This window comes from Pipra filicauda, unplaced genomic scaffold (assembly GCF_003945595.2).
Source record: "Pipra filicauda isolate LSUMZ 115617 unplaced genomic scaffold, ASM394559v2 scaffold731_size164108_pilon, whole genome shotgun sequence".
NCBI classification, from domain to species: Eukaryota; Metazoa; Chordata; class Aves; order Passeriformes; family Pipridae; genus Pipra; species Pipra filicauda.
In genome coordinates, this window is record NW_024104900.1 from 56,026 (window position 1) to 69,701 (window position 13,676).

A 13,676-nucleotide genomic window follows, 5' to 3' on the forward strand; every position below is an offset into this window, starting at 1 on the left:
TCCGATCCCTTTAAGCACCGACTGAATTTTTCATAACCGAGTTGTGAACGATCCCTGCTCAGGGTCATCCGGCAAACCCGGTTATTGCCATGGAAACGGGAGCCAGGGATGAGCCGCCCCCCACCCCCCAGCCAGGGATCTGGAGGATCAAGGAGCTCACAGAGCTCACACCAGCAACGGGAACCCCCATCCCGGTCACCCTCCGCCTGCTGAGGAGGCAGCACGTGGAAATGCCTGGGATTTGGGATGCTTATCCTCATCCCCATTCTCATTCCATCCTCATTCTCAGTCCTCATCCCCATCCTCATCCCTGTCCTCATTCTGATCCTCATCCTCATCCTCACCCTAAACCTCATCCTTGTCCTCGTCCTCATTCTTATCCCGTCTTCATCCCATCCTTGTCCTCATCCCCATCCTTATCCCAATCCCTATCACCATCCTCATCCTCCTCATGTTCTTCCTCATCCGCATCCCCATTCCCATCCCGGGGTTTCCCACCTTCTCCCAGATTTGGGGTTTCCCACCTGCTCCCTGGTTTGGGGGTCCCCACCTGCTCCTGAGTTTTTTGGGAGAACATCCTTCCCAACTCCAACTCGACTCCCCCTGTCCCAGTGCAGCCCGTGGGCAGCTCCGGTGCTATAACTGGGGGTGTCCCGGTGCTCCCGGTGCTCCCGGTGTTCCCGGGGGCCCACCTGCGAGCAGGAATGTGATGAGACAGGTCTCCTTGGGCAGGAAGAGCTTGAGGCGGGAGCCGCTGAACACGTACTCCACCACGGCCTCGGAGCGGCCGGCGCGCTGCAGGAACGGCAGGAACTGCTTCGCCTTCTGCGTGTCCTGCAGGGAGGGAAAGGGGCTCAGCCCGGGAACGTGGGCACTCCCCTGGAGCGGGGGCACTCCCCTGGAGCGGGGGCACTCCCCCGGAGTGGGGGCACTCCCCTGGAGTGGGAGCACTCCCCTGGAGCGGGGGCACTCCCCCGGAGCGGGGGGACTCCCTCGGAGCGGGGGCACTCCCTCGGAGCGGGGGGACCCTCCGGCATCGCAGTGTCCGACGGGGTGGGAGCAGCGGGGGCTCCTCAGTGCCCTGTGCCAGCCGGGATGCAGGGCGTGGGCACGGATCCGAGTTTTCCCAGTTGGGATGGGCTCTGCACCCCAGGACACGGCCCAGAACACCCCACGGGAGTGGCTGCCTGGCACGGGCAGGATGGATCCCGTACCATCCCTAACGGAGCATCCCGGGACTCCCCTTTCCCAGGATCCCCCCACAACATCCCAGCAGCAAATGGCTCTGTATAATTCCTTATTAATATTCATTAAGGAAAACTTAACGAGCTCTCAGGGCTGCTGGGGGGTGTCAGGGTCCCCATATTCCCTCAGCAGAGCTGGGGGATCCCTGATCCCCAGCAGCATTCCAGTCTTGGCTCTGATCACCCGGTTCCCAGGCCAGGAAGCTCCATGGGGCAACTCCCAGTTTATTTATCCAAGGAAGAAAGGGAGAAAAAACCCAGCAGTTCCCAAAATCAAAGGCTCGGGGTGGGGTTTTCTCCCATTTTACCCCGGCTCCCCTGGCAGAGCGGTGCCAGCAGAATTCCTGCACCTCCTTACCCCGGAGATGTCGGCCACCCGGTGAATCGGCACCTCCTTCTTGCTGTGCAGCCCCTTCCCGTTCTTGATAGCCCTGGAAAACAGGGAGCACCGGGAGTCAGCACCTGCTGCGGCGGGAAGGGCCGGAGTCATCCCTGTGCCCACCGGGAGAGCCCGGGCACTGCAGCTGGATAGTCCCAGTCACGGGAATAGGGTCTTCCCGGGATAACACGGAGGCAATGAGGAGGCTGAAGGAGGGAATACCTGGAGGGCACTGAAGGGATTGGAAAACCCAGTGGGATGGTGGAGCCGGTGCTGGGCCTGGACCCGATGCCAGACCTGGACTTGTTGCCAGTCCTGGACCTGATGCCAGACCTGGATCTCCTGCCACAGGGTTTGGCATGGGAGGCTGGGAAAGGCCGGATTGTGCCGGGAGGCTGGAGGAGCCCACGGCACAGGCACAGGCAGGGCAGTCTGGGATGTGACTCCGGGCTCACCCCAACTGCTCCGAGCCCCCCTCCACTGGGAGATCTGGGCCTTGCAGCTCTCATCCCAAATCTCCCGTTCTCTCCATCCCTGGCATCACCCTGGAGCCGCCGGCTCTTCTGCCCAGTGCCAGCACAACCACGGAGTCGGGATGTGCCAGGGATTCCGGCATGGACAAGCCACCTCCGCCACTCACCGGGAGTGAGCGGGAACATCCAGCACCTCCACGGTGGGCACACCCAGGATCTGCCCCCCAGCACCTGGAGTGCTGCTCCGGGCTCCATGTGCCACATCCCAGCCCGGGCATCCCAGTGCCTGACTGGAATCTCGCCCACCCCGCAGCGCTCCGAGCTGCTGATTTCCTGCCAGGCCTCCCAAAAGGCACATCCCAGGATGAGCCTCCGAGCAATCTGCCGGCCGCCCACCCCGCGGACACGGAGCCGGGGGAGCGGGAGAGCCCGTTTATCCGGATTGATCCACCCTTTCCCTCAGCAGCGAGAGTCTCGCCCGGGAACGCGCCTCAGCCCCCTCCAAGCTGCTCTTCCCGGCTCTCGGCATCGTGCCGGGATCTGCTGCCAAAGAGGAGCTGAGATCCCACATCCCGCTGGGCCCGGCTGTGCCGGTGCCACCTCCGGAGCCGCCGGATCCAGCCGAGCCGGAGAGGGAAGGGTATCCATTGGCATTCCTGTGTGCCATCCAGGAGGACGGGCTGAGGGACAGGGACACGGGGACACGCGCGGATGTGGGGGGCTCCCAGCACCGGGATCGTCCCTGTGGAGCGGCGAGGGTCGGGAACAGCGATCCCTGCGGAGATGGGGGGGCACCGGGACACGGGGCGGGGCTGAGCAGTGGGATCACTCCACAGGGAGCCGGGAACACCTGGAACACCTGGAACACCTGGAACACCTGGAACACCTGGAACACCTGGGCCAGGAAGGGCTGGGGACAGACAGGTGGACAGGGACACGGTCGGGAGGGGACGGGGGGACAGGTCAGGGGGACAGGGAGGAGCTGTGCCCCCGGGAGCAGCTGTGCCAGGGGACAGGGAGGAGCTGTGCCCCCGGGAGCAGCTGTGCCAGGGGACAGGGAGGAGCTGTGCCCCCGGGAGCAGCTGTGCCAGGGGACAGGGAGGAGCTGTGCCCCCAGGAGCAGCTGTGCCAGGGGACAGGGAGGAGCTGTGCCCCCAGGAGCAGCTGTGCCAGGGGACAGGGAGCAGCTGTGCCCCCGGGAGCAGTTGTGCCCCACTCACCGCGCCTCGGCCGCCAGCAGCTCGTCGTAGTGGGCCGAGCGCTGGTCGTCGTCCTGCCGGTACCGCAGCACCGTGGCCAGGCCTTTGCTCACCAGCGCCTCGGCGATGTTGCTGTGGGGGCACAGGGTGGGGGCTCAGCACTGCTCTGGGGGGCACTGCCAACCCCAGACCCCACCCCGGCTCTGGAGACTCCCCCCATCCCACCCCATCCCACCCCACCCCATCCCATCCCACCCCATCCCAAGCCAAACCATCCCACCCCATCCCACCCCATCCCACCCCATCCCATCCCACCCCATCCCAACCCAAACCATCCCACCCCATCCCACCCCATCCCACCCCATCCCACCCCATCCCAACCCAAACCATCCCACCCATCCCCCCCAGTCCCCAAACCCATCCCATCCCATCCCACCCCCATCCAACCAAAAAACCAATCCCCCCCATCCCACCCCATCCATCCCATCCCACCCATCCCACCAAACTGCCCACATAAAGGAGGGGGGATCGGAGCAGGGAAAGGGAAGCAGCAATCCAAGGCAGTTGGCGAAGCGCTAACCCCATCCCACCCCATCCCACCCCATCCCAACCCAAACCATCCCACAGCGCCGCCAAGGGAAGGGACCTGCAGAGACGTGTCCCAGGAACTGGGCACGACAGGAGGGTCCCAGGGGGTCCCCGACACGGTGGGGGGTCTCCCAGGAGCACCCCAAAAACCCTGATGCCACCCTAAACCTGCCCACCCAAAATGCCTGATGCCACCCCAAAAACTTCACCTCGCCCCAGAACCCTGACACCACCCCAACCCCCCCACCCCAAAACCCCCACCCCAAAGCCCAGCAGGCTCAGCGTCCCCAGGCCATGGTCCTCCCTGATTCCCTAATCCCATGGTTTTTTTAAGGGAGAGGGGGGTGAGTGCCAGCTGGGGGGGAGGGGGCACCACCATCACCAACTCCCCCCCCAACACACTCCAAAACCCCCAAACCCCCCCAACCCCCCCCCATCACCCCAAACCCAGTGGGGTGACACCCCCGGGCCACGGGAACTCCTCCTCGATTTCCCAATCCAGTCAGTTTTTTCCCTGGAGCGGGGGCGGGGGGGGGCACCAATTTGGGGGGCTGAGGAGGGGCCACGTGTGAGGCTGGGGGGGCTCCATCCCACTCCACTGCTTTCAGCAGATCCATAAATCCTCCTTTGCCGGGCGCATCCCTAATTCCCCAATTCCCCGCCCGCTAATTCCCTCCGTATCCCAAAAACCGCGGATAATGTTTGTGCACTTCCATTCCCGAACCCCGGGCAGAGGGGGAAGGGCAAATCCATCACCGGGAGCCAAAAATAGGTCTCGGAGCAGGGGGAGGAATCAAAAAATTCGGGATTGGTGAGGCAGGGAACGGCTGCGGCGGGAGCAGCTGCGGCAGCGCCGGGAATGCCGAGCACTGGGAACGGGCACCTCCGGCTGCTCTGGGAATGAGCAGGAGGCTGGGGGGGAAGGGCTGGTGGCCCTGGTGGCCCAGGGGCCCCTGACACTCCCCATTCCAGCTGCATTCCCACCCCCATTCCAGCTGTATTCCCACTCCCCATTCCAGCTGCATTCCCACTCTCCATTCCAGCTGCATTCCCACTCCCCATTCCAGCTGTATCCCACTCCCCATTCCAGCTGCATTCCCACTCCCCATTCCAGCTGCATTCCCACTCTCCATTCCAGCTGCATTCCCACTCCCCATTCCAGCTGCATTCCCACCCCATTCCAGCTGCATTCCCACCCCCATTCCAGCTGCATTCCCACTCCCCATTCCAGCTGCATTCCCACTCCCCATTCCAGCTGCATTCCCACCCCCATTCCAGCTGCATTCCCACCCCCATTCCAGCTGTATCCCACTCCCATTCCAGCTGTATTCCCACCCCCATTCCAGCTGCATTCCCACCCCATTCCAGCTGTATCCCATTCCCCATCCCAATCACATCCCACTCCCTATTCCAGCTGCATCCTGGAGATAGGGAAGTGTCCCCCTGTCCCCCTCCCTGGCCACTGGAGAGCCTGGATGCTCTGGAGATGTCCCAGCATTCCCAGCATTCCCACACACAAAATTCTGCTGCTTCCAAGTACCAAAACACCCTCCCCAAGCTGGAAATCCTGGGAAAACCCTGAATTCTTCCCAGGCTTAGAGCTTTCAAGGCTCAGAATTCCCACAGAGACTTATCCTGGTACCCTGGGAGGTGTTCTGGGAGCACTGGGATGGAACCAGACCCCTTCCCACTGCTGGAAGGAGGGCGAGGAAGAGGGAAACAGGGATAACAGCTTAAAGAAGGAATTCCAGCCTGGGAATTCCACATCCCCCCCTCCAGCCCTGCTCCCTGCCCCTCATCTGGGCCCAGGGAGTGGGATGCATCCCCCCATTCCCACCTCAAAGCAAAGCTCTGGAAGCAGAGCCAGAGCCATTGGGCAGAGGGAAGGTGGATCCCCCATCAATCCCAGATCAAAGACCGGGAATACGGTGGGGGAAATCTCCTTAGGCCAAAAGATTCCAATCAAAGCAAGAAATGGCAATTTTGAAGCTTCTCCCAGAACTCATTTCCCAGTTTTTCCACCCAAAATCTCGCAGGAAGTTCCGGAGGGGTGTTGGAATTCCCACACCGCAGCCTCTGCCAGTGCCCAGCATGGATTGGGATCAGGATCTGCAGTGCCAAACCCACTCCCTTCCCAAAATTCACTGTTTGGGCCAAATCAGCCCCAAACTGCAGCATCCGGCCCTGCTGCCCCAGGGAAGGAATCTGCCCGATCCTGCCTGGAATTATACCAGGAATTAGAGCACAGGGCATCCCCAAAATTTGGGTTTAATGATTTTTAGGAGCTTTTTCTTCCAAGGATTTGTGGGATTTGCATCGCAGCAGCTTCAACGCAGAGCTGTGGGAAGCTGCGGGATTCTGTGGGATGCTGAGGGATGCTATGGAATGCTGTGGGATGCTGAGGGATGCTATGGAATGCTGTGGGATGCTGAGGGATGCTGTGGAATGCTGTGGGATGCTGAGGGATGCTGTGGAATGCTGTGGGATGCTGAGGGATGCTGTGGAATGCTGTGGGATGCTGAGGGATGCTATGGAATGCTGTGGGATGCTGAGGGATGCTGTGGAATGCTGTGGAATTCTGGGGATGCTGTGGAATGCTGTGGAATTCTGGGGATGCTGTGGAATGCTGTGGGATGCTGAGGGATGCTGTGGAATGCTGTGGGATGCTGCGGGATGCTATGGAATGCTGTGGGATGCTGAGGGATGCTGTGGAATGCTGTGGAATTCTGGGGATGCTGTGGAATGCTGTGGAATTCTGGGGATGCTGTGGAATGCTGTGGAATTCTGGGGATGCTATGGAATGCTGTGGAATTCTGGGGATGCTGTGGAATGCTGTGGAATTCTGGGGATGCTGTGGAATGCTGTGGGATGCTGAGGGATGCTGTGGAATGCTGTGGAATTCTGGGGATGCTGTGGAATGCTGTGGAATTCTGGGGATGCTGTCCCAGCAGCTGCTCCCTCCTCCCCTGGCCCCGTTGGCCGTGGAACCATTTCCCTGTCCCGACATCCCGGCTCTGAGCCCACTCCTGCCCTCAGCAGAGCCCCGGGAATGCAGGGCCGGGAGTTTGGGAAGCACTGACCCAGCACAGCGGGATGGGCAGGGATGGGAGAGCCGGAGCATTCCCGGGGCAGGGATCAGGCCAGAAACATCGAGGAGATGGAAAGGAGAAGCGGGATGGAGGGATACAGGGATCCAGCAGGAATACAGTCAGGGATCCAGGCAGGAATATTAGCAGGGATTCAGCAGGAATACAGACAGGGATGCAGGCAGGGATACAGGCAGGGATCCAGAAGGGATCCAGGCAGGGATACAGACAGGGAAATGGGCAGGGATCCAGACAGAAATCTGGGCAGGGATCCAGGCAGGGATGCGGGCAGGGATATGGACGAGGATCCAGGCAGGGATATGGACGAGGATCCAGGCAGGGATAAGGACGAGGATCCAGGCAGGGATAAGGACGAGGATCCAGGCAGGGATAAGGACGAGGATCCAGGCAGGGATAAGGACGAGGATCCAGGCAGGGATATGGACAAGGATCCAGGCAGGGATATGGACAAGGATCCAGGCAGGGATAAGGACGAGGATCCAGGCAGGGATAGGGCAGGAGAAGGCAGGTTTGTGCTCCAGCCCCCCCAGTTCCCGGAGCCTGGAGCTGGGAGCGGGGGCTGCAGCTCCTGCCCTGGCTCCCACCCCAGTGCCACTGCCGTGCCCGGAATTCCAAGCAGGCTCAGCCCAGCCCAGATGCCGGGCGGACACTCCAGGCGGACAAGCCAGGCTTTATTCCCTGCTCCATCCCAGCCTGGCACGGGCCTGGGGACACAGACCCGGCTCTGTTCCACCCCCGGCATCCCGGGATGCAGCACCAGACACCGGGAATGGCACAGGCGCTGCCGGGAGCATCCCAGGATGCAGCAGCACAGCTGCTGGGAGGCCGGGGCCTGCTCTCCCAGCCTTCGGATCGGGGGGAGGAAAACACATCTCTCCCAGGCTTTGGGTTAGGGAAGGGAATTGCAGCTCTCCCAGCCCTTGGACTAGGGAAGGTGCAGCTTTTCCAGGCCCTGGATTAAGGGAAGGGAATTGCAGCTCTCGCAGCCCCTGGAATAAGGAAGGAAAAGGCAGCGCTGCAGCGCTTTGGGCGCTTTCCAAAATAGCTGCTACCGGGAAAAAAAACCAGGAAAGCAAGCCAAGGGCCTATGACAAATCCTCCCTACGCAGCTCCCGGAGCCACTGCCAGCGGAGACACGGCCGCTCCGGAGGGATGGGCTGGAGCCATGGCTGCTCCATAGGGATGGGCTGGAGCCACAGCTGCTCCATAGGGATGGGCTGGAGCTACAGCTGCTCCATAGGGATGGGCTGGAGCCACGGCGGCTCCATAGGGATGGGCTGGAGCTACAGCTGCTCCATAGGGATGGGCTGGAGCCACGGCTGCTCCGGAGGGATGGGCTGGAGCTACAGTTGCTCCATAGGGATGGGCTGGAGCCATGGTTGCTCCATAGGGATGGGCTGGAGCCATGGCTGCTCCATAGGGATGGGCTGGAGCTACAGTTGCTCCATAGGGATGGGCTGGAGCCATGGCTGCTCCATAGGGATGGGCTGGAGCCATGGCTGCTCCATAGGGATGGGCTGGAGCCATGGCTGCTCCATAAGGATGGGCTGGAGCTACAGCTGCTCCATAGGGATGGGCTGGAGCTACAGTTGCTCCATAGGGATGGGCTGGAGCCATGGTTGCTCCATAGGGATGGGCTGGAGCCACAGCTGCTCCATAGGGATGGGCTGGAGCTACAGTTGCTCCATAGGGATGGGCTGGAGCCATGGTTGCTCCATAGGGATGTGCCGGAGGCACCTGGCACCCCGTGTCCTGAGGGGGTGAAAACCAAAAATTATGGACAAGGGAGGGTTGCTCCAGAACACTCCACATTCCTGAACACCCCGCATTCCTGAACACCCCGCATTCCTGAACACCCCACATTCCCGAACACCCCACATCCCTGAACACCCCACATCCCTGAACACCCCACATTCCTGAACACCCCACATCCCTGAACACCCCGCATTCCTGAACACCCCACATTCCTGAACCTTCTCACAGAGGAGGGAAATCAGGGAGGTGATGTCCCTTGGGAAGCACAGACATCCCGGGATACCCAGCAGAGATGGCTCCTCCAAAGCCACCCCGGAGGCAGTTGGAATGGTCCCTCATCCCAGCAGCCCCAAAACCACTGGAGTCGGGGCAGGGGCAGGTCTGGGGGGTGCCAGGCAGCAGCATCCCACCCTATCCCACAGAACCCTGACGCTGGGGGGCAGGCAGGGGGTGCTTGTCCCCAGCCAGGTGGGGAGCAGGGCAGGGACGAGCCACCCTCCATCCCCACGGTCACCTCTGACCCCACAACGCCCCGAGGAGTGCCAGGCGGGAATACGGGGCGGGAATGCCGGGTGGGAATGCCGGGTGGGAATGCAGGGTGGGAATGGCAGGGACACACTCACATCCCGCCGATGGACACGGTGGCACAGGTGCGCTCCGAGAAGGCGGGCACGGTCTCGGTGGCACTGCTGGCAGGGCGGATGTAATCCACGGACACGTTCACCTGGAAACAGGGACACGTCAGGGAGGCCGGATCACCCCTTCCCCCTGTGCCCAAACCCCCTGGAATCAGCCAGCCAGCCCCTCATCCTCCCCGTGCCCAAATTCCCTGGAATCAGCCAGCCAGCCCCTCATCCTCCCTGTGTTCAATTCCCTGGAATCAGCCAGCCAGCCCCTCATCCCCCCTGTGTTTAATTCCCTGGAATCAGCCAGCCAGTCCCTCATCCTCCCTGTGCCCAAATTCCCTGGAATCAGCCAGCCAGCCCCTCATCCCCCCTGTGCCCAAACCCCCTGGAATTGGCCATCCAGCCCCTCATCCCCCCTGTGCCCAAACCCCCTGGAATCAGCCAGCCAGCCCCTCATCCCCCCTGTGCCCAAACCCCCTGGAATTGGCCAGCCAGCCCCTCCACCTCCCCCTGCCCAGGGAACGGAGCTGTTTGCCGGTGGCTGCTGGGACTGATGGAGCTTCCAGGGACATTAAACCTGCAGGGAGGACAAGCCCTGCCAGGGATCCTGGCACAGGCACTGGCACTGCCCAGTGTCCCTGTGGAGGGCTCGGGACAAGCACTGCCACCACTCCAGGGTCCCCAGCCAGGGACAGGAGGGAACAGCAGGTCCTGGGGACCTCTCTGGGGGGCAGATCCTGCTGTGCTGGGGTTTGGGATGAGCTGGGGGTGCAGGGATCATGGAATCATGGAATGGTTTGGGTGGGAAGAGACCTTACAGCCCATCCAGTGCCACCCCTGCCATGGGCAGGGACACCTTCCATTATTCCAAGTTGCTCCAAGCCCTGTCCAACCTGGCCTTGGACACTTCCAGGGATCCAGGGGCAGCCACAGCTTCTCTGGGCAACCTGGGCCAGGGCCTCCCCACCCTCCCAGCCAGGAATTCCTTCCCACTATCCCATCTCTCCCTGCCCTCTGGCACTGGGAAGCCATTCCCTGTGTTCTGTTCCTCCATCCCTTGTCCAAGTCCCTCTCCAGTTCTCTTGGAGCCCCTTTAGGCACTGGAAGGTCTCCCTAGAGCCTTCCCTTCTCCAGGCATCACCTCCAGCACCTCCTGACCATCACCCCCTCAGCAGCTCCCAGCATCACATCCCACATCCGCTGGCACCATTTCCGTGCCAATCCCACCCAATCCCACAGCTCTGCCTCCCCAGGGAAGCTCCATCCTCCCTGGTCAGCGGGAGGGGGCTGAGGCTGCCTTGGTCTGGGGACATGAGGTGACCCAGGGGTGACCCAGGGGTGACCCAGGGGTGACCCAGCGATCCCTGGGGACATCCTGGTGCTGCCTCCCGCCGCCCCGGGGCTGGATTTGGGCACTATGGATTTTTTTCCAGGCACGGCACCGTGCCCGTTCCGCACGGCCGGCGCTCGCTCCGGCAGCTTGAGCCAAAGGGAGCCAGACAGGCGAGGCAGGAGCGCCCCTAACCCCCTTCAAAGCCTCGGCTCATCCCAAAAATCACTTATTAAAGGAACATAAAGATGCAGAAAAGGTCGGAGCGCTGGCAGGGCGCCGGAGCCGAGGCTTTTCCGCGGCGGAGAGGGGGCTCCGGCAGGAAAGAGCCAATTAAGGGGAGCGGTTAAAGCGATTCCTCGCAGCAAAGCTCGTGTCAGAACCACTGGAGGGGAAAAAGAGACGCCGATTACTCCGAGAGGCAGGTTGGGAATTCAGCTGCTCCGGGCTCTGGCGGTGTCTGGCTCAGGAGCGGCTGGCACGGGAAACACCTGGCTCGGGAGGGGCAGAGGGGGCAGGGGAACCGGGGGGGACGGGGGATCCGACGGCTTGGGAGGGGATCCTGGACTGTCACCAGGAGGGGAGGAGCAAGGAGGGATTGGGATGGGGATGGGGATGGCATGGCATGGGATGGGGATGGGGATGGGGATGGGGATGGGGATGGGGATGGGGATGGCATGGCATGGGATGGGGATGGGATGGGATGGGATGGGGATGGGGATGGGGATGGGGATGGCATAGCATGGGATGGGGATGGGGATGGCATGAGATGGGGATGGCATGGCATGGCATGGGATGGGATGGGGATGGCATGGGATGGGGATGGGATGGGGTCAGCCCTCAGCCCACAGCAGGGATGTGCCGTGTCATGTGTCATGTCCTGTTCATTCCACTGCTGAGGGTTGGTTTGTGCTGGATGTGCCTGGGGGCAGGAGGGCTCCACAGACGCATCTGGACAGGTCGGATCCGTGGGACAAGATCAGTGGGATGAGGTTCAACAAGGCCAAGTGGAGCACTGGGACAGGCGGCCCAGGGAAGCTGTGGCTGCCTCTGGATCCCTGGAAGTGTCCAAGGGCAGGTTGGACAGGGCTCGGAGCAAGCTGTGATAGTGGAAGGCGTCCCTGCCCATGGCAGGGGTGGCACTGGACGACCTTGAGGATCCCTTCCCACCCAAACCATTCCATGATTCCACGAGGTGCCGTGTCCCACCCTTGGGTCACACCAACCCCATGGAACACTCCAGGCTTGGGGAAGCGGCTGGAAAGCTGCAAAAGGAGCTGGGGGTGCAGAGACAACACCCAGGACCACCCAACCACAGAGCCGGGTCCATCCAACACCAGATGTGCCACTGTCACCGTCACTGTCACCGTCACTGTCACCGTCACTGTCACCGTCACTGCCACCGTCACCCCACAGTCCCACAGCTCCGGCACAGGGGGACAGAAAGCAAAGAATTCCCAGTGCTGAGGGCGAAGTGGCCACGGAGGGGCCAGGAGGGCAGGAGGGGGTGGCTGGGACCGGGGTGGGTCCCCCCTGCACCCCTGAACCCCCCCGGGCCCTGCTCCCCAGTGCAGCCGCTGTCGGTGCCGGCCGTGCCTGGGCGGGTTTCCAAGGTCAGCTGCAGTCAGTGTGCATTAAATCACTCCGCCAGCTCCGCTCCCGGGAGCACATCCAGCCCCGGGAAGAGCAGCACGACACGGAGCCCTGGCTTTGTGCAGCCTCCGTGCAGCCACCGCGCTCAATGTCACCCGCCCGGCCCCGGCACCCCGGCCCACACTCGGGGGCCTGCAATCCTGGGGCTCCCCGGGACCAGCCAGCCCAGCATCACAGTCCCTGCAATCCTGGGGCTCCCCGGGACCAGCCAGCCCAGCATCACAGTCCCTGCAATCCTGGGGCTCCCCAGGACCAGCCAGCCCAGCATCACAGTCCCTGCAATCCTGGGGCTCCCCGGGACCAGCCAGCCCCCATGGGGGTCCCTGGAATCCTGAAGCTCCCCCAGACTCGCCAGCCCAGAATGGGGTTCCCTGGAATCCCTGGGGCTCCCCCAGACTCGCCAGCCCCTCGCTGGGGTCCCCGGAATCCCCAGGATGTGGCCCCCACCACGGTGTCCCCGGCATCAGATTCCCAAGGAGGTGGTTCCCAGCCCGTGGTCCCCACATTGTCCCCAGCTGGTCCCAATGAGGTGGGGACACCCCCAGAGCCCCCCAGTGCCCCCCAGCCCGTGGTGTGCTGTCCCAGTTCAGTCCCAGTTTGGGCTGGGGGGACTGGATCCCTGCTCCAGCCTCGGCACCCCACAGCAGAGGTGGATGTGACCCCGTTGGATGGGGGACAGGGGTTGGGGTTGGGGTGCACCCCCCTCCAAGGAAGGACTGGAAGGGGGGGGCTCGTCCCCCTGGGAGGGACCGGCCCGGGGGGCACAGGGGGGGCAGCCCCACCCTTGAGTGCCCTGGGCTGGGGCAGGGGGGGCTCTGGGACGTGCCGGTGACATCCCTCGGTATTCCCACCTGTCCCGGGGGCTTGGAAGGGCCCATCCCCTCCCGCGGGGACACGGGGGGGGCCCGGGGTGGGCCGGGGGGGGGCCGGGTGGGCGCAGATGGGGGGTGGGTGGCAGCCCAGACCTGCCGGGCTATAAATACCCGAACGCCCGCGGATCTCCCGGCCCGGCGCCGTCACCCGCTCCAGGGAGTATTTTTACCTCCCTGGCAGCTCGTGCCGGGTGGCAGGAACGGGGGGGCCGGGGGGTTAGGGGAGGGTGGGTGCCCCCTGTCTGCCTCCGAGGCCGGGAAGAGGCTCCCGGAGACCTGCTTGGGGTGGCAGGCTGGGAACACGGGTGGGGATCAGGAGTCTGGGGGACACACGATGGGAAAACCTCACTGGGAATGTGACACGAATCCCGGTGGGATGAGAGGATGCAGGAGGCACAGCGGGGGCAGCAGGACCCTCGGGGGGCAGATCCGGGGACACGTTTTCCCTCC

The 13,676-nt window shown here is 62.9% G+C and overlaps 1 protein-coding gene across 1 annotated transcript in view; it reads right to left on the reverse strand.

Moving 5' to 3' along the window:
- The window catches only part of SND1 (staphylococcal nuclease and tudor domain containing 1), an 83,437-nt gene that overhangs the window by 23,693 nt on the left and 46,068 nt on the right, over nucleotides 1-13,676 (reverse strand). The window contains exons 12-15 of the mRNA XM_039389499.1: nucleotides 9,369-9,469; nucleotides 3,317-3,427; nucleotides 1,603-1,675; nucleotides 693-834 (exon numbers count right to left, since the gene is read on the reverse strand). Of these exons, the coding sequence (XP_039245433.1) occupies nucleotides 693-834; nucleotides 1,603-1,675; nucleotides 3,317-3,427; nucleotides 9,369-9,469 (427 nt within the window). The remainder of the gene's footprint in view (nucleotides 1-692; nucleotides 835-1,602; nucleotides 1,676-3,316; nucleotides 3,428-9,368; nucleotides 9,470-13,676) is intronic.